At 36.5% G+C, this 25,443-nt stretch overlaps 1 protein-coding gene across 4 annotated transcripts in view; it reads left to right on the top strand.

The window, feature by feature from the left end:
• The window catches only part of DENND4C (DENN domain containing 4C), a 123,215-nt gene that overhangs the window by 27,841 nt on the left and 69,931 nt on the right, over window positions 1-25,443 (top strand). For all 4 annotated transcript variants that reach the window (XM_043566157.1, XM_043566159.1, XM_043566158.1 and 1 more), the window contains exons 2-5: window positions 5,292-5,613; window positions 15,466-15,718; window positions 16,836-16,905; window positions 18,983-19,152. In XM_043566157.1, the coding sequence (XP_043422092.1) occupies window positions 5,309-5,613; window positions 15,466-15,718; window positions 16,836-16,905; window positions 18,983-19,152 (798 nt within the window). In that variant the 5' untranslated portion in view covers window positions 5,292-5,308. The remainder of the gene's footprint in view (window positions 1-5,291; window positions 5,614-15,465; window positions 15,719-16,835; window positions 16,906-18,982; window positions 19,153-25,443) is intronic.

Consider the following 25,443-nt stretch of genomic DNA (forward strand, 5'->3'; position numbering starts at 1 on the left):
ATGAAAAAAGCCAGAAAAAAAAAGAATATATACTGTATGATTCCATGTGTATCAGTTCTAAAAACTATATGACAGCAGATAATTCATTGCCTATAGAGGGAGGGATAATTGCCCATAGAGGGATATAGAGGTATAAGAAAATTTGGAGTTTTGATGGGTATGTTTACTATCTTGATTGTTAATGGTTTCACAGGTATATATATTTATGAAAATTTACCAAATTTTACACTTAATATGTACATTTTATTGTGTGTAAATTATACTTAAAGTTTTTATTTTTTTTAATATGAAATTTATTGTCAAATTGGTTTCCATACAACACCCAGTGCTCATCCCAAAAGGTGCCCTCCTCAATGCCATCACCCACTTTCCCCTCCCTCCCACCCCCCATCAACCCTCAGTTTATTCTCAGTTTTTAAGAGTCTCTTATGGTTTGGCTGTCTCCCTCTCTAATTTTTTTTCCCCTTCCCCTCCCCCATGGTCTTCTGTTAAGTTTCTCAGGATCCACATAAGAGTGAAAACATATGGTATCTGTCTTTCTCTGTATGACTTATTTCACTTAGCATAACACTCTCCAGTTCCATCCACGTTGCTACAAATGGCTAGATTTCATTCTTTCTCATTGCCAAGTAGTATTCCATTGTATATATAAACCCAGACTTCTTTATCCATTCATCAATTGAAGGACATTTAGGCTCTTTCCATAATTTGGCTATTGTTGAAAGTGCTGCTATAAACATTGGGGTACAAGTGCCCCTATGCATCAGCACTCCTGTATCCCTTGGGTAAATTCTTAGCAGTGCTATTGCTGGGTCATAAGGTAGATCTATTTTAAATTTTTTGAGGAACCTCCGCACTGTTTTCCAGAGCGGCTACACCAGTTTGCATTCCCACCAACAGTGCAAGAGTGTTCCCATTTATCCACATCCTCTCTAGCATCTATAGTCTCCTGATTTGTTCATTTTAGCCATTCTGACTGGCATGTGGTGATATCTCAGTGTGGTTTTCATTTGTATTTCCCTGATGAGGAGTGATGTTGAGCATCTTTTCATGTGCCTGCTGGCCATCTGGATGTCTTCTGTAGAGAAGTGTCTATTCATGTCTTCTGCCCATTTCTTCACTGGATTATTTGTTTTTCAGATGTGGAGTTTGGTGAGTTCTTTATATATTTTGGATACTAACTCTTTGTCCAATATGTCATTTGCAAATATCTTTTCCCATTCCGTTGGTTGCCTTTTAGTTTTGTTGATTGTTTCCTTTGCAGTGCAGAAGCTTTTTATCTTGATGAGGTCCCAATAGTTCATTTTTGCTTTTAATTCCCTTGCCTTTGGAGATGTGTCAAGTAAGACATTGCTGCAGCTGAGGTCAGAGAGGTTTTTTTCCTGGTTTCTCCTCTAGGGGTTTGATGGTTTCCTGTCTCACATTCAGGTCGTTCATCCATTTTGAGTTTATTTTTGTGAATGGTGTAAGAAAGTGGTCTAGTTTCATTCTTCTGCATGTTGCTGTCCAGTTCTCCCAGCACCATTTGTTAAAGAGACTGTCTTTTTTCCATCGGATATTCTTTCCTGCTTTGTCAAAGATTAGTTGACCATACATTTGTGGTTCCAATTCTGGAGTCTCTATTCCATTGGTCTATGTGTCTGTTTTTGTGCCAATACCATGCTGTCTTGATGATTATAGCTTTGTAGTAGACGATAAAGTCTGGGATTGTGATGCCACCCACTTTGGTTTTCTTCTTCAATATTACTTTGGCTATTTGTAGTCTTTTGTGGGTGCATACAAACTTTAGGATTGCTTGTTCTAGCTTTGAGAAGAATGCTGATGCAATTTTGATTGGGATTACATTCAATGTGTAGATTGCTTTGGGTAGTATTGACATTTTAACAATATTTATTCTTCCAATCTATGAGCACAGAATGTTTTTCCATTTCTTTGTATCTTCTTCAATTTCCTTCATAAGCTTTCTATAGTTTTCAGCATACAGATCTTTTACATCTTTGGTTAGGTTTATTCCTAGGTATTTTATGCTTCTTGGTGCAATTGTGAATGGGATCAGTTTCTTTTTGTCTTTCTGTTGCTTCATTATTAGTGTATAAGAATGCAACTGATTTCTGTACATTGATTTTGCATCCTGTGACTTTGCTGAATTTATGTATCAGTTCTAGCAGACTTTTGGTGGAGTCTGTTAGGTTTTCCATGTATAGTATCATGTCATCTGCAAAAAGTGAAAGCTTGACTTCATCTTTGCCAATTTTGATGCCTTTGACTTCCTTTTGTTGTCTGATTGCTGATGCTAGAACTTCCAACAGTATGTTAAACAACAGCAGTGAGAGTGGACATCCCTGTCATGTTCCTGATCTCAGTGGGAAAGCTCTCGGTTTTTCCCCATTGGGGATGATATTAGTGGTGAGCTTTTCATAAATGGCTTTTATGATGTTGAAGTATATTCCTTCTAGCCCAACTTTTTCAAGAGTTTTTATTAAGAAAGGATGCTAAATTTTGTCAAATGCTTTTTCTGCATCGATTGACAGGATCATATGGTTCTTTTCTTTTATTAATGTGATGTATCACATTGATTGATTTGCAAATATTGAACCAGCCCTGCAGCCCAGGAATGAATTCCACTTGATCATGGTGAATAATTCTTTTTATATGCTGTTGAATTCGATTTGCTAGTATCTTGTTGGGAATTTTTGCTTCCATATTCATCAGGGATATTGGCCTGTCGTTCTCTTTTTTTTTTTTTTTTTTTTGCTGGGTCTCTGTCTGGTTTGGGAATCAAAGTAATGCTGGCTTCATAGAATGAGTCTGGAAGTTTTCCTTCCCTTTCTATTTTTTGGAACAGCTTGAGAAGGATAGGTATTATCTCTGCTTTCAATGTCTGGTAGAATTCCTCTGGGAAGCCATCTGGTCCTGGACTCTTATTTGTTGGGAGATTTTTGATAATTGATTCAACTTCTTCACTGGTTATGGGTCTGTTCAAATACTCTATTTCTTCCTGTTTGAGTTTTGGAAGTGTGTGGGTGCTTAGGAATTTGTCCATTTCTTCCAGGTTGTCCAGTTTGTTGGCATATAATTTTTCATAGTATTCCCTGATAATTGCTTGTACTTCTGAGGGACTGGTTGTAATAATTCCATTTTTATTCATGATTTTATCTATTTGGTCCTCTCCCTTTTCTTTTTGAGAAGCCTGGCTAGAGGTTTATCAATTTTGTTTATTTTTTCAAAAAACTGACTCTTGGTTTCATTGATCTGCTCTACTGTTTTTTTTAGATTCTATATTGTTTATTTCTGCTCTGATCTTTATTATTTCTCTTCTTCTGCTGGGTTTGGGGTGTCTTTGCTGTTCTGCTTCTATTTCTTCTAGGTGTGCTGTTAGATTTTGTATTTGGGATTTTTCTTATTTCTTGGGATAGGCCTGGATTGCAATGTATTTTCGTCTCAAGACTGCCTTCTCTGCATCCTAAAGCGTTTGGATTGTTGTATTTTCATTTTCATTTGTTTCCATATATTTTTAAATTTCTTCTCTAATTGCCTGGTTGGCCCCTTCATTCTTTAGTAGGGTGTTCTTCAATCTCTAAGCTTTTGGAGGTTTTCCAGACTTTTTCCTGTGGTTGATTTCAAATTTCATAGCATTGTGGTCTGAAAGTGTGCATGGTATGATCTCAATTCTTTTATACTTATGAAGGCCTGTTTTGTGACCCAGTATGTGATTATCTTGGAGAATGTTACATGTGTACTCAAGAAGAAAGCATATTCTACTGCTTTGGGATGCAGAGTTCTAAATATATCTGTCAAGTCCATCTGATCCAATGTACCATTCAGGGCCCTTATTTCTTTATTGATGCTGTGTCTAGTTGATCTATCCATTGTTGTAAGTGGAGTATTAAAGTCCCCTGCAATTACCACATTCTTATCAATAACGTTGCTTATGTTTGTGATTAAATGTTTTATATATTTGGGGGCTCCTGTATTTGGTGCATAGATATTTATAATTTTAAAAAGCACATAAAATCCATGGAAATACTTAAAACTGCAGAAGCTTAATTTTATTTTTAGAGATGCCAAATTTAGAGATTATAGAAAGAAGTCTTGGGGCGCCTGGGTGGCGCAGTCGGTTAAGCGTCCGACTTCAGCCAGGTCACGATCTCGCGGTCCGTGAGTTCGAGCCCCGCGTCGGGCTCTGGGCTGATGGCTCAGAGCCTGGAGCCTGTTTCAGATTCTGTGTCTCCCTCTCTCTCTGCCCCTCCCCCGTTCATGCTCTGTCTCTCTCTGTCCCAAAAATAAATTAAAAAAAAAAAAAAAAAAAAAGAAAGAAGTCTTGACTCAACGTTCATATTCTCTGGGTTTCTACCATATAGTACCTAAGTCTCAATGTGTGTTTTATATAATTTTGTCTTCTTTGGTTACAGTTTTTTATGCTATGTTTGGTAATTATATATGAAATATTTAATGATTCCTAAACTTCCTTAGTTTACATGGTGTTTCCAGAAAGTTTCTTAGCCAGAAGGAACAGACCCCTAACTGGATTAAGAGACTAGTTTGATTATATTTATTACCGATACCTCTATTTTTTTGTCTTAGATCTTGACTTAATTCATGATGAACTCAATTCATTTGTTTAAATGTGGTTAGCTCTAGGAATTCTGTAACCTAAAAGAGAATGATTTCTGAGGCTCCTGAATGGCTCAGTTGGTTAAGCATCCAACTCTTGGTTTCTGCTCAGGTCATGATCTCACAGTTCGTGAGTTCAAGCCCTGCATCAGGCTCTGTGCTAACAGTGTGCACTCTGCTTGGAGTTCTTTCTCTCTCCCTGTCTCTGTGCCCTTTCCTCCCTCCCTCTCTCCCACCCGCCTGCCCGCCCTCTCTCTCTCTCTCTCTCTTTCAAAACAAATAAATAAACATTAAAAAAAAGAAGATCTTTCTTAAAAAAAACAAGAATGATTTCTTAAATGGTCTGAATGTTGTTCATTAAGTGCATTTTGCTGAAAGCAGAGCACCATAGCCCAACTCTGACATTTTAATAATTCTTAACAGAGCCTCGGCACACGAAAGGATCATAGTTGCCTTGTAAATGAATTGATGTTGTAAACTTGTATTTTATAGGAGGTAAAAACTGACAACATGATACCAAAACAGCCTTCTTCTATAGAATGACAACAATTTGATTATAAATCCAACTGGGAAGTATGCTAGTTGATCACTGTTAACTCAGGAGTATTTTAATTTTAATGAGTCAAGATAAAGTATTTTCTTTAATTGACGTCTTTTTTCCTTTTTTCCTTTTGTAGGAAATACAATAGCAGCCATGATAGAAGACAAAGGGCCAAGAGTGACTGACTACTTTGTTGTGGCAGGTCTCACTGACACATCTACTCTTTTGGATCAAGAAATAAATCGTTTAGATACTAAGTCAACTGGGCCTAAAGCTCCAATTACAGACATTGCAGTTATTAACAAATCTGCTGGGGAGACAGTACCTGAAGGTTACACCTGTGTTGAAGCCACTCCATCAGCTCTCCAAGCAAATTTGAACTATGGAAGTCTGAAAAGCCCCGAACTTTTCCTCTGTTATAAGAGAGCAAGAGACAAACCACCCCTTACCGACATTGGGTATGGTGACTTACTTTCTTTTGCTATAGTGAAGGAAATAACACTATTTAAGGTGCATGGGAATAGAAATTTGAATTTTTTGATAGTTCTATTATTTGTTACTTCAGGATCAAGTTAGTAAGATATTACATATCTCTATCCACGCTTACTGAATTTCTCTGCATTGTACTTGAATCATGAGATCATTTCCTTTCAAAAGCAAATTGAAATGAAGGCATTAGAGCCTGAAATGTGATTCCATTTCTGTTGTACTTATCAGATAAGCTTATTAATTAAACATAAAAGAACAAGAAGGTATAATAAAAGATTATATTTTTAAGGAGCTACTTGGGTTATGTGGTGAAGTTTTGTGAAGCCCTGAACTCATTTAACAAAGGAGCATTCCTGTTTTAAAAAATGTAATTGTGTTGTGTGGTTTTAAATGCCAGGAGGGGGGAGGTATTTACCATTTAGAGTGAGTGTAGTGGTTATGAGGTATTAGTATCTAGTCCACAGCCAGGGAAGTACATTCTTTGTAAAAACTTTTATCCCAAAAATGTCTACATTGACTCTTTTGTAAACAAGCTATGTTTTTAGAATACCTATAATACTTGTCATGTATACATGTCATTTATTAAGCTGTTCTGTTTATTACAATTATCCTCAGTTACTTAAAACATACAGGTATTTGAGAACATCTTAGGAAGTTTGGGATCAGCTTGTCCATTTATGCAAAACATGAAGTCAGAATTTTGGTGGGGATTGCATTTAATCTATAGATCAATTTAGGGAGTACTGCCACTTTTATACCACTAAGCTTTCTAACTTTTGAATGTGAGATCTCTTTCCCTTTATTTAGGTCTTTAATTTCTTTCAACAGTGTTTTGTAGTTTTTAGTGTATGAGTCTTTCACCTCCTTGATTAATTTTATTCCTACATATTCTTTTGGGTTCCATTAAAAATGGTATTTTTTTTTAATTTCCTTTTTGGATTATTCATTGCTGTTATATACGAACACAGCTGAATTTTAATTTTATATGTTAATCTCATACCCTACAACTTTGATGAATTTGTTAGCTCCATAGCTTTCTTTTGGGTATTTGGGGATTTTTTTAATACATAGGATCATTTCATCTGTAAGTAGAGCTAGTTTTTCCTGCTCCCTTTGCAGTTTGTTGTATTTTCTCCCTTGTCTTACTGCTCTGGTTAGAACTTACAGTACAGTGTGGAATAGCAGTAGCAGAAAAGGCACCTATGTCTTATTCCTGATCTAAGGTGGGAAGCTTTCAGTCTTTCATCATTGAATATGGTGTTAGGTGTGGGTTTTTCATAAATGCCATTTATCATGTTAAGAAAGGTTCCTTCTACTTCTGATTTTATGAGAGATTTTATCATGAAAGTGTGTTGCATTTTTTCAGATGCCTTTTCTGTGTTAATTGAGATCATGCAGATATTTATTTCCTTCTTTCTATTGTGATGTATTACATTGATTTTTTATGTCAAATCTCTTAATATAATCACCACACCGTAAAAATGATTATTTAATATCATCATACATCCAAATTTCCCTGATTGTCCCATGGAGTTGTTCTTTTTGTTTGTTTGTTTGTTTTTTAAATGGTTGCTACTTTTTCTGTTAATAGTTGTGCAGATATTAAGAAAGGTAGTGAGCTGTTCCATTTGGCCACTGCTTGGTTGTACTCATTACCTCCTCTACTTTTGCAGTAGAGCTCTGGTGAAATGGTCCTAAGGTCCTCGCTATGTTCAAATTTCCAAAGTCAGAGGATGATTTGTCCTTATCTTACTTGACCTTTATGTAGCATCTGTTTAACTTCTTAGTATTGGCCACCCTGTTTAGCTTCTGTGATTTTCCTTCAAGTCAATACAGTTAGGATGGTGGTCATACAACTTTATATATTAAGCACAGGAGCCAGGTGGTTGAGAAATGATTGGAATTTGATCAATAGAGGCTTTTTTTTTGAAAGCTTGACTTTAAGAGAAGATAGTACTGGGCCTTGCTGTTCAAGATGTAGTCCTCAAACCAGTATCATCTGTAGGGCTTGGGAACATGTTAGAAATTCAGAATCTCAGGCACTGCCCCAGACCTACTGAATCAGAATCTATATTTTCTCAAAATTCCTAGAAGCAGCAGTTGAGGATACCTGGGGGGATGAGGCAATACGGAGTCATGGGCTGTTTTTTACCTTTCTTCCAGGGGATAATCTTGAACATCTTTATTTGAAGGGGAGAAACCAATGGAAAAGAAAGGGTTGAAAATACAGGAATGAGGATATGTTAGAATAAAATTCCGAAACAGATTGAAGGGATAATGTCAACAGCATAGGTGATTGGATTAGCCTTTAATGGGAGGGACTTTTGAGAACGGGCAAGGGGGTTAAATGGGTAGAAACATAAGTTATTGGTTCTGGGGGAATAATTCGGGACATGTAATGGTTTTACTGTCAGTGCTTTTCATTTTCTCTATGATTTTATTAAGATAGGTAATAGCTGTAGAAGGATGGGTATAGGGTAAAATTTGGGCAATATTCATGTCAGTTGAAGGGAATCAAGCCAGGGACATAACATGTTTCAGGTCTCACTGTTCACTGTCAGCCAGTTATTCTTAAAGGCTATCTTTTCATATCCTTTTCTTCATACCGGCCCCCCACTCCCATACAATTGTAATTGAAAGGATGTGAATCTTTCAGAGATTGTTGTTGCTTGTGGTTCAGGGGCACAACTTAAAAATAAAATGATGACTTAGATAATTATACTTACATACTTTCAGGTTGCAAGTGGCTCTTTCATACATATCTAGGCTTGTTACGGTAGTTTATTAATCCAGGTTTGCTAGAGTGTAGGTTGAATTGTCTTTTAGTTAATCATAATTGTAAATTTTTCTTTCCAGATCAAATAATTGTGGGGTGCCTGGGTGGCTCAGTGGGTTGAATGTCCAACTCTTGGTTTCAGCTCAGGTCATCTGTTGCTGTGGGCTGAGCATGGAGCCTGCTTGGGATTTTCTCTCTCTCTCTCTCTCTCTCTCTCTCTCTCTCTCTTACTTGCTCTCCTGCCACTCCTCCACCCCTGATATATGTGTGTGTGTGTGTGTGTGTGTGTGTGTGTGTGTGTGTGTGTATGTTAATATCTGGTGACTGAAATATTTGGACCTGTCTGCCCCACCTTCCATTTAAGCACACTAGTGAGGTTTGGAAAGCCTATGGCCACTACAAAGGCAGGTACCTAGTTCATTCAACTGTTCATTCATTCATTCATGAAATACTGTTGTCAAACTTCTGACCTTTTTGCCTTCTAAAAACTGAGATGAGCTATTTATTAAAACTAATTGTTTTTTTTTCCTGGAAAAAATTAAGTTAAAGTATGTAAGATCTGATAATCCCCTGTAATATCAAATACTCTATAAAGTATGATTTAAATAGTACAGTATATTATCTTATGTGTCAGATGTGTGTATTAAGATGAAGAATCACAGACTACTATACAGTCCTTATCTTCCTCTACTTATCAGATTCATTGACTTTCAAATGAATTTTTCTCCAGCACTTTTGTTTTTTTGTTTTGAAAATTACAGAAAAGTTAATTGAATATTATAATAAATACCAGTATCCTTTCTTCCTGAATGATAGACTATATAATATAATGAACAGTATACTTTCTACCTAGTTTCAACAAATGAATGTTTTCCCATATTTTTGCTAAACTACTTGAAAGGAGGCTGGAGATACCATGACAATTCTCCCATGAATGCTTCAGCATGCATCCCTTAAGAAATGCTCCTGTATAACAATGGTATATAGAAAATTAATTCTGTCATATTTTCAATATCTGTTCCCTGTCCAAATATTCACAATTATCCCAAGAATATCTTTCACAACCTTTAAAAAAAAATATTCAGGGTCCTGTCATCGTTTATCCATTGCATTTGGTTATTTATTTATTTATTTATTTAATCCATTGCATTTGGTTATAATACCTCTTTAGTCTCTTTATCTCCCCAACATTTTAGTATTATGTATTGACATTTTGAAGAGTCTTGGCCAGTTGTCTTATAGAATGCCTCCCACACTACTCGGTTGGTTGAGCGTCCATCTCTTGGTTTCAGCTCAGGTCATGACCTCACGGTCTGTGGGTTCGAGCCCTGCCTTGGACTCTGTGCTGGCAGTGCAGAGACTGCTTGGCATTTTCTCTCCCTTTCTCTCTGCCCCTCCCTCACTCACATGCATGCTCTCTCTCTAAAAATAAATTTTAAAAAACTTTGAAAAGAAGTTTTAGAATGCCTCACAGTCCAGATTTACCTGATTTCTTTCCTCATTATGTTGTTTAATTTGTTACCTCATTATCAGTATTTCCTATCAGTTAGATGTGAGTTTCAAAGCCTAATTTAAATTTATGTTAAATATTTTTGTCAAGAATACTTACAGGTAGTGCTGACACCAGGACAGCAGGTAGTGACAGACTGTCCCATAATTAGTGATATTAAGTTCAGTCACTTAAGTTAAGATGGTAATTGGGGCGCCTGGGTGGCTCAGTCAAGCGTCTGACTTCGGCTCAGGTCATGATCTCGCAGTCCGTGAGTTCGAGCCCCTCGTCGGGCTCTGTGCTGACAGTTCAGAGCCTGGAGCCTGTTTCAGATTCTGTGTCTCCCTCTTTCTCTCTCCTCCCCCGCTCATGCTCTGTCTCTCTCTTCTCAAAAATAAATAAAGGTTAAAAAAAAATTTAAAAAAAGAGATGGTAATTGCCACATATCTATGGTAAAGGCATTTTTATTTTCTTTGTTATTTGTGGAGTTGTGGGCATTGTTTAAATATCTTGTTCCTTGCTCTTTTACACTTCTCATTTTTTAGCATCCATTGATCATTGTTTGAATTAGATCTTGCATGGGTGGGTTGGTGGGGGATGTAAAATGAGACTTTTCTAATTCTGTCATTTAAAAAATAAATTTTTTAACTCATTTTTCTTGAAGAGCTTGAGTGGAGAGCTTTCTTATTCTCTCTTGTTTTTTTATTGTTTCGAGAATAATTAAAACTATGGATTTTAATTTATTCCATGTGATAACAATCTATTCCAGTCCTTATTCGGTTTGCTCAAATTGTCCCAGGTTTGGCCAGTGGGATCCCTTTCCAGCTGACTGCTTTGTCAATCAAAATCTAGAGCTATGTGTATTCATTGTTACTGAGGTGTCTATTTTTATCTCTATTTTTTAAATAATGAGTTCATATTAACATTTCAAGATCAAATTTGACATTAAAGAACTTTTTCTTAACTCATTTTGGATTGTATCTTGTTTCTCTTACACCTAAAATCTTGGTTCTTAAATCATAAACATGTTACTTACTGCTTTATCTTATATACATAATTTCAAAATTACAATATCGCTATTACTACTAATAGTAAACCTGTTTACTGAGTTCTTGCCCCTAGAATAAGACCCATCAAGCATTTACAGAGTACTTACTGTGTTAAAAAATTATATGAAATAGTATTTTTTTAAGTTTATTTTTTTATTTTGAGAGAGAGGAAGAGAGAGAGAATCCCAAGTAGGCTCCACGCTGACTGTCAGCGTGGAGCCCGATGCAGGGTTCAAACTCATGAACTGTGAGATCATGACCTGAGCCAAAATCAAGAATGAGATGGATGCATAACCAACTGAGCCACCCAGGTGCCCCATGAAATAGTATTTCTTATATGGTTATGTTACCAATTTGCTATGCAGTTAGGTTCATCTGTTTCTATTTGTGTTTCATTTGTTTAAAAAATTTTTTCTCTTAAAATGGAAAATGTAATAGTTCAAAACATGTAAAAAGCTATATTTAGGGAAATAATGCTTCAGTCTTTATTTTCTCTACTTTCTTCTCTATACTTTCTGTCCTCCCTTTCTCTGTTAATGTAGTTTCTGATTTATCCTTTTACTGTGTGTTTTTACAAACATAAAAAGGATTTTTAATTCTTCCTCTTAAACAAAATATAAATACTGTGGTCACTATTTTAAACTTTGTTTTTTTCACCCAACAGTGTATTTCCATATCTGAACATGGAGATCTTTCTCATTCTTTTTTTATAGCTCTATAGTACTTATTTCTGTGGATGTATATACTTTGTTCATCCAAACCTCTATTGATGGACATTTGGGTTCTGTCCAGTCTTGTGCTATTACAAGAATGCTTTAGTGAATAACTGTGCATATATTATTACATATTTGTGGAAGTATATTTTCAGGTAGCCCTAAAAGGGAATTGCTGGGATAAAAGATAAATGCATTCATAATTTTGTTAAAGGTTCCCAAATTTCTCTCCATTGTGTCCCATCATTTTATTCTCCCACCATCAGTATATGTAAGTGCTGCTTTCCCCACAGTCCCATCCACAAAATACGGGATCAAATTTTTGAATTTTTGTCAGTCTCATAGTCAAGAAATGATGTGTCAGAGTAATTTTAATGAGATTAAGCATTTTTCATGTGTTTAAAGACCATATCTTTTTAGAAACGGTTTTGGCTTCTTTTTTGATACATATGTATTTGTTGTTTTTTTTAAAGGACATTTTTATGTATTAGAAAGGTAAACTTTTTGTGAAATAAGTCTCCAAATGTTTTCTCCAAGTTTATAATTTGTCTTTTGACTTGTGTTTTTTGTCATGTAAAGTTTATTTGATGAAGTTTATTGCTCCTCTTTATTGCTTCTAGATTTTGAGTCATAGTTACACTTTTCCCCCTGCTAGGTTTTCTTTCTTTTTATATTTTATTTTAGAGGTGTGTGTGAGCAGGGAAGAAGGGCAGAGGGGAAGAGAGAGAATCTTCAGCAGGCTCCATGCTCCATGCAGGGCTGGACATGGGGCTCGATCCCACCTCCCTGGGATCATGGCCTGAGCCGAAATCAAGAGTCGGACGCTCAACCAATTGAGCCACCTAGTTTCCCCTGATTTTCTTTTAGTACTGGTATGGTTTCATTCTTGACATTTATCTCTGTGATCCACTGGGAGCTTTTTCTGGTGTACAGTGTGAAGTACAGATAGAATTTTTTTCCCCAAAATGGCAATTCAGTTATTCAAGCACTGCTTATTAAATTAAAAAAGTCCATCTTTCCAGCAGTATTTTGAGATGTCACCATTATCATACTAGATTATTTTTGTGTTCATTGTTCTTTCTGTTTAGTGATTTGCTAATACTATCCTGATTTAAATATAGAGGCTTTTTATTTTAATATTTAGTTGGGTTCTTACAGCTTCATTGACATATATAATTCAGATATCACACAATTCAACCATCTCAAGTGTAGAATTTATTGGTCTTTAGTATATTCACAGATTTGTGCAGCTGTCATCACAGCCAATTTTAGAATATTTCATCACCCTAAAAGGAAACTCCATATTCATTAGTAGTCAGTCTCTGCTACCCCTTTCTACTCTCTAGCCCTAGGCAACTACTAGTTTACTTTCTGTCTCTATAGACATGCCTATTCTGCACATTTCCTATAAATGGAATCATACTACATGTGGCCTTTGTTGATAGGGTTCATGGATTTGTGCCACATGTTAGTCCTTCATTGCTTTTTATTGCTGAACAATATTTTGTTATATGGGTGTGCCACATTGTATGCATCTATTCCTTAGTTGATGTTTGATTGTTTCCACTTTTTGGCTGTTATGAATAATGCTGTTAAATGTGTATTTGTGTACCAGTATTTGTGCAGATGTATGTTTTCATTTCTTTTGGGTATATACCTGGGAGTAGAATTGCTGAGTCATACAGAAGCTCCATGTTTAAACCCTTTGAGGAACTGTCAGACTGTTTTCCAAAGCAGTTGATTCCCACCATCTTGGTGTAAGGATTCTACTTTCTCTACACTCTCACCTTACCAATTTGTAATTATCTGTCTTTTTGATTATAGTCTTCCCAGTGTATATGAAGTGTTATCTTATTGTGGCTTTGATTTGTAATTCCCTAATGGCTAATATGGTGAGCATCTGTTCATGTTTTCAGCCGTATCTTCTTTGGGCAAATGCCTATTTAGATTCTTTGCCCACTTAAAAAAAGAAAAGAAAATGTTTTATTTTAAAATAATTTTAGTTTTACAGAAGAGTTGTTAAGGATAAGACAGAGAATGGGGCGCCTGGGTGGCTTAGTCGGTTAAGAGTCTGACTTCAGCTCAGGTCATGATCTCACAGTTCATGAGTTCGAGCCCTGCATGGGCTCTGTGCTGACAGCTCAGAGCCTGGGGCCTGCTTCGAATTCTGTGTCTCCCTCTCTCTATGCTCCTCCCCCGCTCATGCTCTGTCTCTCTCTGTCTCCTTCAAAAATAAATAAAAACATTAAAAAAAAAAAAAAAAGGATAGTACAGAGAATTTCCATATATTCTTTGTCAGTCCTATATCCATTTTAAATTGTTATTTATCTCTATATTGATTTGTAAGAGTTCTTTACATATTCTGGAAAGATTTCTCTAATTAGATACATGATTTGCAAATATTTTCTCACATTCTGTCCATTGTCTTTTCACTTTCTTGGTGGTATCACTTGTGGCATGGAAGTTTTTTATTTTGATGAAGTCCAGTTTTTTTTTAATTTTTTCTTTTGTCACTTGTGCTTTTGGTATCCTATATAAGAAGGCTTTGTAGAATTCAAGGTCACAAATTTTTCTTTTTTTTAATAAATTTTACAGTTTTTTGTCTAATAGTTTTGTCATTCTAGCTCTCACATTTAAGTGTTTGATCCATTTCTTATATGTAGTATAAGGAAGGGATTCAACTTCTTTTTCTTTTGCATTTGATACCCAGTTGTTCCAGCACCATTTGTTGAAAAGACTGTTTTCTTCCTATTGAATTATCTTGGCACTCTTGTCAGAATCAGTTGACTGTAAATGTATGGGTTTAATTCTGCACTTCCCATGCCATTCCATTGGTCTATATGTTTACCTTTATGGGGGCACCACACTGCTGATGACTAGATTTATAGTAACTTTTGAAATGGGAGAGTGGGAGTCCTCCAACTTTGTTCTTTTTTTTTCCAGTTTGCTTTGTCTATACTGAGTCCCTTGCACCTCCATATGAATTTTAGGATCATGTTACCAGTTTCTTAAAAAAAATTTTTTTTAATGCTTATTTATTTTTGAGAGAGAGAACATGAGCAGGAGAGGGGCAGAAAGGGAGGGAGACACAGAATCCGAAGCAGGCTCCAGGCTCTGAGCTGTCAGCACAGAGCCCGATGCAAGGCTCAAACTCATGAGCTGTGAGATCATGACCTGAGCTGAAGTTGGACGCTCAACTGAGACACCCAAACACCCCTCACGTTACCAATTTCTATATAAAAAGGCAGCTGGGATTTAGATAGGAGGGAATTGTATTGATTCTGTAGATCTCTTTGGGAAATATTGACATCATACCAAATATTACATCTTCTTATCGTGGCTATGGGATGTCTTTTTATTTATTAAATGCTCATGTCTAATTTCTTAAACTGTTTTGTAGTTTTAGTCAAAGGACTTTAAAGGTAAAGTTTTGACAGGAATTATGAAGGAAATTTTGTGGAAACATCTGAATACTTGATCTAGGAATCAACCTTGGGATGTTTGTGGTGTTGCCCCTTTCTTGTTTCATATGTTTCTTGTAATAAGCAATAAAAAAATTAAGTTATTTGATATTATTTGCTCTTAAAATTATATTCCAGCTTTGAAAAAAATAGTTAAGAGATTATAATTCCCAAAGTAATGATCTTACTTTTGGTTTACAATTAAGATTTGAGAAACAGTAGAGGAACTCACCCCCCCCCCCCATTTTTTTGTTGGTTTGTTTTCGAGAGGAAAGCCAGAATTATGTTTACTTACCTATTTACCTATCTATTTCTCCCCTCCCTGCCATGCAGAGTTTTATATGAAGGGAAAGAAAGGCTTATTCCAGGATGCGAAGTGATCCAAGCCACACCCTATGGTCGCTGTGCCAATGTCAACAATAGTTCAACTACTTCACAAAGAATCTTTATCACTTATCGAAGAGCTCCTCTAATTCGACCCCAGAATTCGTTGGCTGTAACTGATATCTGTGTTATTGTAACCAGTAAAGGAGAAACCCCTCCTCATACTTTCTGCAAGGTTGACAAAAACTTAAATTGTGGAATGGTAAGAATAAAGTTGTTGCATATGTACTGTTAACACCAACCCCCAAGAAGGATAATTTTTGGACTCCTGTTTATTATTGGGTGTATAATTTACTCTGTTTTTATTTTCATGTTTTTTAAAAATTATTTTTATCTTTTATGATTCATAGTAATTTTTAAGATCCTTAGCTATCTGATTTTTGGAATAATTTCATTGAAAAAATAAATACTTAAAGTCAGGGATTTAAAAAATTTTTTTTGGTATGTGCTAATATTGCCTATGTTACACTAATATAGAGGTTTTGTTAGCTTTTGTGTTTTAGAGGTATCTTTATGGACAGCTCTAGGGAGACTGGATAGAGAACTCCCCTTATATTTATTTATTTTAATTATTGTAGTATTACATGGCTTTTTTTTTGGATGCTTTTTTTTTTTTTTTTTTTAAAGACAGAGACAGAGTGTGAGCAGGGGAGAGGCAGAGAGAAGAGAGAGAGGGAGGAGACACAGCATCTGAAGCAGGCTCCAGGCTCTGAGCTGTCAGCACAGAGCCTGATGTGGGGCTTGAACCTACGAACCGTGAGATCATGGCCTGAGCTGAAGTTGGATGCTTAACTGATTGAGTCTCTTAAGCACCTCTGATTTATACTTCTGTGAGACTGAAGTTTACTACTTACTGGGTCAGATTTATTCTGAGAAATATTTTTGGATAAATCTATTACTAGCTTTAATGTGATATAGGCAAAGATGTTTGATGTACCCATGGCTATTAGTCAAGACAGTTTGCCCCTGGAGGTAATGACATCATAGCTTCTCAGTTACCGCAGTCTTCCTTAGTTTGGGCCCTACGGCCCACTCAACTTTGTGCTGTTTCTTTCAAAGTGTCTGATTACACCATTCTAAACTTTTCAAAACTGGTTTTTTTTTTTAATCAATTTAATTTTTGTGGCAATGTTTTTTTACTCCTTTCTTTTAGTGTTCTGAACTTCATGTTTTGCTATTTTTTTATAGTCTGTGGTCTGTTTGATAAATGTGTGTTTTACATAGACTTCGGTGAATAAATAGAATCTTTAGAAGACATTCAACAGAATCAATTTATTTTCACTCTTTGGTTTTCTTAAAAAATAATTTATATTTTACAGTGGGGTTCCAGTGTATTTCTGTGTTATAAGAAGTCTGTGCCTGCTTCTAATGCAATAGCATACAAAGCTGGTGAGTAAATTTAAAAAAATTTGTTACTGTAGTTATTGTTGTACATTAACATTTGGTTAGTTTCTGTAGTGTAGTGGTCATCACACTCACCTAACATTAACATTTGGTTGGAGGAGACGATGTATGCTCCCTTATGTAGTTTATGGGATTGGTCTATTCCTAAATTGAATTATCTATAATTTTAGCATGTAAAGGCTGTAAAGGTAAAAGTTTTCTTAAATACATTACATATTACAAGATATATTAATATTACACCCCCCCCCCCCCCGCAAACATGTTGTTAAGTAGAAATTTTCATCCCAGGTAAGCGTTTGTGAAGTGAACATTCAAGCTTTTAGTCTACACTAAGACATTTAACAGTTCAGTGAAAAACTGCTTACTCTCTCTGACCTTTTATATTTTGGCAATCGGAAAGGTGTCAAACTGCATCTTTACTTCTTACATTTCCTTCTCTTATCTCTGTGTGTCTGATTTGAAACCACATGTTACTTGCCATGAAAGGTGGACTTGCTTCCTTTCTCCTTTGTTGCAAAGAATCAGCTATATGGAGGAGAGGAGGGCCTGAGAAACTTTTCTGCCATGAAGTGTTTGAGAAATCTATCGCCACATTCTTACTGCACAGTAAAGTGTCAAGGGCTGTAAAGATTTAAGTGTGACCTCTTCATCCCACTGGTATGGTGGGATAAAAACTGAAACTACAGGTATGCTCCAGTTGTAAATAGAAGATACTGGAATACTTCCTTGTGAAAAGAAGCAGTGTCAGTTACTTTTTGATCATGCACAGTTTTTGTTTATTTTATAATTATTATTGTTAATGTTTATTTATTTTGAGAGAGAGAAAGAGAGCGTGTGCAAGCCGGGGAGAGGGGCAGAGGGAGAAAGAGAGAGAGAGAGAGAGAGAGAGAGAGAGAGAGAGAGAGAGAGAGAAAGAATCTTAAGCAGGCTCCATGCTCAGTGCAGAGCCCAATGTGGGGCTTGATCTAACGACTGTGAGATCATGACCTGAACTGAAATCAAGAGTTGGACACTTAACCAACTGAGCCACCCAGCTGCCACAATTTTTGGAATAAAGTTTTACTTCAGGGAAGTCTGGCAAATCCCATATTGTCTCCTTAAAAATCTCAATTGTCTTCTTAAAGACATTCATGCTAATAAACCAACCATGTAAATTTTAATATAAAAATGAAGGCAGCATCTAATAATTATAAATTTCAGTATCATTTTAAAATGTGATACTGGTAATACTGCTGTAATGTGTTGATTGTATGTGATTTCCTAAATTTGTCTGTGGGGGGGGGGAGCTGGAAAAAGTATCATTTTAAAAAAGAAACCCTTATAGAAACAAGGTTTGTGAAAGTATTCAGGTGTTTGATTAAAGACATGTTTTTAGAACGTAGAGTTTTGCACACTGAATTTTAACTCAGAATTCTGCTACTGACTTTCAAGATTTTAACTTAGAGGTGGTCTGCCTATTAGAGACATCAGAGGCTAATGAACTGATGCTTTATAGCTACTTTATTCTGAAGGGGCTTTGTTATGCTTGCTAGAGTGCCCCCTGCTCTTGCTTTGTTGGTCTCACATACTTTGTATTCAGCCACAAGATTTCTGTCTTGTTTACTTTTCATGTTGAATGCTTTTTATACTGCTGCTCTCTCAAGATGAGTTTAGGGGCTCTGATAATTTCTGTTGCCTTGGCATTATTTCATAACACTTACTCCTTCCCTGAATTTTTTACTGAAGTAGTTAGTAAATTTTCCTTTATGTTCCTTACCACTCTCCATAAGATGTTGTGGTATGTAGAAGAGAATACATTGAGGTTGGTGATCCTGTTGAATAGTTTTAGCTTGTATATTCAATACATTTTAATGTTATAATGAACTATAACTCCATAATTTTTAAAAAATGGTAAATTTGTTTATTTAAATTTCTGATATGGCAAGAGAAAAATTTATTTTGAAATTTCACACATAAATATTTCCATGACATTTGCTATTAAAATATTCTATTAATATGTATCAGATATAATTTATGGAAAAGTAACTATTTAAAAATTTATTATTGTCTCTTTCTCCAAAAGGTTTAATTTTTAGATATCCAGAAGATGACTATGAGTCATTTCCACTCTCAGAATCTGTACCTCTCTTCTGCCTTCCAATGGGAGCTACTATTGAATGTTGGGATCCTCAAACCAAATATCCACTTCCAGTTTTTTCAACTTTTGTTCTGACAGGTTCTTCTGCTGAAAAGGTAGATTTTTTTTCCTCTTTTATTAAACCTGTTTTGTTCCATGTTTTTAATTCCATAAAACGATTAATCTGATGTAAGTTTATTTGAATGTTAGGATTATTTGGACATGATATATTTTGGGTTAAATTTATACCATAATGCCCAAGGTGAGAAGTCAACATGACAATTGGTATCAGGATGCTGATACCTCTGGAACTTGTACAGAAGCAGATACAAAGTCTTTCTAGAGAGATACCCCCAAAACTCAAGCTTCAAGATAAGATTATAATAAAAGTTAGAAGACGTAAATTCCATAGGAAGAATCAACAAGACACAGTACAAAGCTGGATTAAACCCTGAGGATGCCGAAATGATAGAATGACAATGTGAAAAAAAACCCTGAATATATAATTGGACTGATTCAAATGAATCAGAGAAGAACAGTATATTTTGTGAAATGAATAGACAGCCTGAGAACAGAATTAGGTGTCTAGAAATGAAAAATACAGCCCTTAAAATTAAAGATTCAGCAAGTGGTTTGAACAGTAGATAAGACATACATGAAGGGGAAATTAATGAAGTGCAAGATAGGTTACCTCAAATGTGGCACAGAAAAACATAGAAAAGAATTTAAAAATGTAGAGGATAGAATCAGAAAGACTAGTGGATATTTAATGAATATCCTGAGGATCAGGATTCTCACTCAGTTGTCACTGAGGATCAGAAGACAAATAATATATTAAAATAGAGGGAGTAAGCAAAGATCATTTAAACAGCATATAGAAAGTACTAGCCAGACTTCAGGAAAGTTGGCAGAGTAGGAGGATCCTGGGCTCACCTCTTCCCATGGATACAACTAGGTGACACTCATATCAGTGTAAATAACCCAGAAAACAGCCTGCCAGAATAAACTCCACAACTAAATGTTGAGAAGAGACCGCATAGAAGAGGGTAAGAAGGGCAGAGAAGTGGTTGGGAACAAAAGGGACCTATAGGACTGTCTGTGGGAGAGAGGGGGACATCACCAGCATGGAGAGGGGAGAGACCTCACATCTGGGAGCCTGTGTGGGTAAGATGAAGCCCCATAATATTTGGCTTTGAACACCAGAGGGGCCGAATTTCATGAGTTTCTTATTTCTTGAAAGAAATTTCAAGATTTCTTATAACCAATGGGACTTAAAGCCTGGAACTTTAAAAATCAGCAGGCTGGGTTTTAGGAGAGCAGGGAGAGTGATTGGAAATTGAGTCTCCACCCTTAGAGGGACAGCACAACAAACAGCCTGCAGAGATACTGCATTGAAGCAGCAGTTTGAAAAATGCCTGGGGCGTAGGGGAGGGAGAGTTAATTACTCCTGTCAGAGTGTATCCTGGAGGAATAGGGTTCCCTGAGGGACTTCTCCAGGAACAAAGGAGCTGACTGGTGCCATTTCCCTCCCCACCTCCCAGCATAAACTGCACAGCCACCTATGGGAACTATTCACTATCGAAGTTGCTTATACTGCACTCTGCCTTCCCAGGCAGGCCTGCCTCAGCCCTGGTGCCATAAGTCCCTTACCCTAGAAGACCAACACAAGCCTTGCCAACTCCAAGTCTCCTGACACTGCATTTTGTGGGGCTTCGGTCCTGGTGGCAATGGCTGGTTACATCCTATGGAGGATGTACATACTTTGTTAGAACTGAGCACCCTGCCTTTGCAGATCAGCCCCAGCTGGCCCTGGTCTTGGCAGTGCCTACACGTCCCCTGTGGAAGAGGGCTGTTGCAAAACTTATGGGCACTGTGTGCACCACCCTCCCGCCGAACATGTGCTTTGCAGATCACCAGGGCTGGTCTACGGTGGTGGAGGCATGTCCCCTCTGGAAGAGGACCAGTGCGCACCTTGTTAAAACTGCGTGGTCCACCCACTACTTTCAAGAGAAGGAGACTTAAGTGAGTTTGCTCACACAAATAGACACAGAATTAGACAAAATGAGGAAACAGGAATATGTTCCAAATGAGATGAAAGAACAGCACAAAACCACAGCAAGAGGCCTAAGTGAAACTGAGATAAGTAATAGGCCTGATAGAGAATTTAAAGATTTAAAAAAAAATTTTTTTTTAATGTTTATTTATTATTGAAAGAGAGAGTCAGAGAGTGAGCAGGGGAGGGGCAGAGGGAGAGGGAGACACAGAATCTGAAGCAAGCTCCAGGCTCTGAGCTGTCAGCACAGAGCCCGACGCGGGGCTCGAACTCACAAACCGTGAGATCATGACCTGAGCCAAAGTCAGACGCTTAACCAACCGAGCCACCCAGGCGCCCCGGGCTGATAGAGAATTTAAAGTAACGATCACAAAGATACTCCCTAGCTGTGAGAAAAGAGTGGCTAACATCAGTGAGACTGTTAAAAAAGAACAGTTCAGAGATGAAGAACACAAAAATTGAAATTAAAAATATATGAGGTGGAATAAATAGCAGTCTAGTGGAAGCAGAGGAATGAAATCGTGACCTGGAGGATAGAGTAATGAAAAGTAATCAAGCTGAGCAGGTGAGAGAAAAATTATGCAAAATGAAAATAGACTTATGGAACTCCTCAATGATTCTAAAAGCATAATAACATTCCTATTATGGTGATACCAGAAGAAGAGAGAGAAGGGGGTAGAAAATTTATTTGAAGAAACAATAGCTGAAAACTTCCTGAATCTGGGGAAGGAAACAGAAATCCAGATCTAGGAGGCACAGAGAAACCCCGACTTAACCCAAGGATGTCCACATTAAGACACATAGTAAAGTGGCAAGAAGTAGTGATAAAGAATTTAAAAGCAGCAAGAGAAGACAGTTATGTGCAAGGGAAACCCTATAGGCTCTCAATGGATTTTTCAGCGAAAATTTGCAGGTCAGAAAGGAGTGGCACGACACATTCAAAGCGCCAAATGGGAAAAATCTGCAGCCAAGAATACTTTACTAGCAAGTCTCTCATTCAGAATAGGATAAAGAGTTTCCCAGACAAACAAAAGTTGAAGGAGTTAAAGACCATTAAACCAACCCTACAAGAAATGTTAAATGGGACTCTGAGCAGAAAGGAAAGGCCATAAGTAAAAGTAAGAAAAGTAGGAAGCATAAAAGCATTAAAAATAAGTATATCTGTAAAAATGAGTCAAGGGACTCATAAAATAAAAGGGTGTAAGGTATGACACCATATTCCTAAAATGTGATGAGGAGAGGAGTAAGGAATAGGATCAAACTTCAGCGACCATCCACTTAATATAGACTGCTATATGCAGAAGCTGTTATATTAAACTTAATCGTAACCACAAATTGTAAACCAGTAATAGATATGCAAAACATAAAGAGAAAAGAATCCATCTGTATTGCCAAAGAAAGAAAACTGTGAGAGAAGAGAGCAAGGGTAAAAAGGAATAGAACTACAAAAACATCCACAAAGCAAGTAACAAAATGACAATAAATATATACCTGACAATAATTACTTTGAATGTAAGTGGACTAAATGCTCCACTCAAAAGACATAGGGTAACAGAATGAATAAAAAAAGAAGACCAATTTGTATGCTGCCAAGAAGAGAGTCATTTCAGGCCTAAGATGGAAAGTGAAGGAGTGGAGAAGCATTTATCATGCAAATAGATGTCAGAAGAAAGCAGGTGTAGCAATACTTATGTCAAATTAAATAGACTTTAAAACAAAAAGACTGTAATAAGAGACAAAGAAGGGCACTATATAATAATAAAGGGGACAATCCAACAAGAAGATATAACAATTGTAAATATTTATGCATCCAGTATGGGAGCACCCAAATACATGAAACAGGTAATAAACATAAAGGCAGTAATCAATAGTAACACTATGATAGTAGGGTACATTAACACCCCACTTACAACAATGGACAGATCATTGAAACAAAATCAGTAAGGACACAGTGGCTTTGAATGAAACATTGGACCAGATGGATTTAACAGATATATGCAGAACATTCTATCCTAAAAGAGCAGAATACACATTCTTTTCAGGTACGCATGGAACATTCTCTGGAAAAGATCACATATTAGGCCACAAAACAAGTCTCAACAAATTCAAAAAGGTCAAAGTCATACCATGCATCCCTTTGGACTACAACATAATCAAACTAGAAATTAGCCATCAGAAAAAAACTGGAAAGAGCACAAATACATGCAGCTCAAATAACATGGTACCACTAAACAATGAATGGGTCAACCAAAGAATCAAAGAAGAAATAAAAAAGTACACAGAAACAAATGAAAATGAAAGCACAACAGTCCAAAATCTTTGGGATGCAGCAAAAGAGGTTCTAAGAGGGAAGTTTAATACCAATACAGATCTTCCTTAAGAAGCAAGAAAAATCTCAAACAACCTAACCTTACACCTAAAGGAGTTAGAAAAAGAACAAACAAAAAACCCCAAACCAGCAGAAGATTAGATTAGATAATAAGATTAGAACAGAAATTGGGGCGTCTGGGTGGCTCAGTCGGTTAAGCGTCCGACTTCAGCTCAGGTCATGATCTCACGGTTCGTGGGTTCGAGCCCCGCGTTGGGCTCTGTGCTGACAGCTCAGAGCCTGGAGCCTGTTTCAGATTCTGTGTTTCCCTCTCACTCTGCCCCTCCCCCACTTGCACTCTGTCTCTCTCTGTCTCAAAAATAAATAAACATTAAAAAAATTAAAAACAAAAAAGATTAGAACAGAAATAAATGATATAGAAGCTAAAAAAACAGTAGAACAGATCAACGAAACCAGGAGCTGGTCCTTTGAAAAGATCAACAAAATTGTAAATTTCTATCCAGATTCATTAAAAAAAAAAGAAAAAAGAGGACTCCAGCAAAATCAGAAATGAAAAAGGAGAAATAACAACCAACACCACAGAAATACAAAGAATTATAAGAGAATATTACAAAAAATTATATGCCAACAAACTTGTCAACCAAAAGAAGTGAATAAACTCCTACAAACATATAACCTCCAGAAATGGAACTGGGAAGAAACAGAAAATTTGAACCAACTGATTACAAGCATTTCAATTGAATTGAATCAGTAATCAGAAAACTCTTAAAAAAAATTTTTTTTTTAATTTTAACATTTTTAATTTATTTTTGAGACAGAGACAGAGCATGAATGGGGGAGGGGCAGAGAGAGAGGGAGACACAGAATTGGAAGCAGGCTCCAGGCTCTGAGCCATCAGCCCAGAGCCCGACGCGGGGCTCGAACTCACGGACCGCGAGATCGTGACCTGAGCCGAAGTCAGACGCTTAACCGACTGAGCCACCCAGGCGCCCCAGTAATCAGAAAACTCTTAACAAACAAAAGTCCAGGACCAGATGGTTTCACAGGCACATTCTACTAAACATTTAAGGAGAGTTAGTATCTATTCTTCTCAAACTTTTCCCAAAAATAGAAGAGAAAGAAGAAGGAAAGCTTCCAAATTCATTCTGTAAGGCCAGTATTACTTTGGTACCAAAACTATATAGGCCAGTATCTCCGATGAGCATACATGTAAAAATTCTCAATAAAATATTAGCAAACCAAATCCCACAATACATTAAAAAAATTATTCACCCCAATCAGGTAGGATTTATTCCAGAGATGTAAGGGTGGTTCAATATTTGCAAATCAATCAACATGATATATTACATTAGTAAGAGGAAGGTTAAAAACTACATGATCATTTCAATAGGCGCAAAGTACAACATCCATTTGTGATAAAAACCCTCAACAAAGTAGGTTTAGAAGGAGCATACGTCACCATAATGAAGGCCCTGTATGAAAAACCCACAGGGAAAAACAGAGCTTTTCTGCCAAGGTCAGTGGACAAGGATGTCCACTCTCACAGCTTATTCAGCATAGTATTTGCAGATCCTAGCTGCACCAATCACACAACAAAAAGAAATAAAAGGCATCCACATCAGCAAGGAAGAAGTAAAGCTTTTACTATTTTCAGATGGCATGACACTATATATATAAAATGGAGATTTCACCAAAACACTACTAGAACTGATAATGGAATTCAGTAAAGTTGAAAGATACAAAATGTGCAGAAATCTGTTGTATTTCTATACACTAATAATGAAGTAGCAAAAAGAAAAATTAAGAAAATCCCATTTACAAATGCACCAAAAATAATAAAATACTTAGGAATAAGCATAACCAAGGGGTGAAAGACCCGTACTCTGAAAACTATAAACATTGATGAAAGAAATTGAAGGTGACACAAAGAAATGGAAAGACATTCCATGCTCTTGGATTGGAAGAACAAATACTGTTTTTTCTTAATATTTATGTATTTATTTTGAGAGAGAGAGTATGTACACA

The sequence above is a fragment of the Prionailurus bengalensis genome, chromosome D4 (genome assembly GCF_016509475.1).
Source record: "Prionailurus bengalensis isolate Pbe53 chromosome D4, Fcat_Pben_1.1_paternal_pri, whole genome shotgun sequence".
Classification (NCBI taxonomy): domain Eukaryota; kingdom Metazoa; phylum Chordata; class Mammalia; order Carnivora; family Felidae; genus Prionailurus; species Prionailurus bengalensis.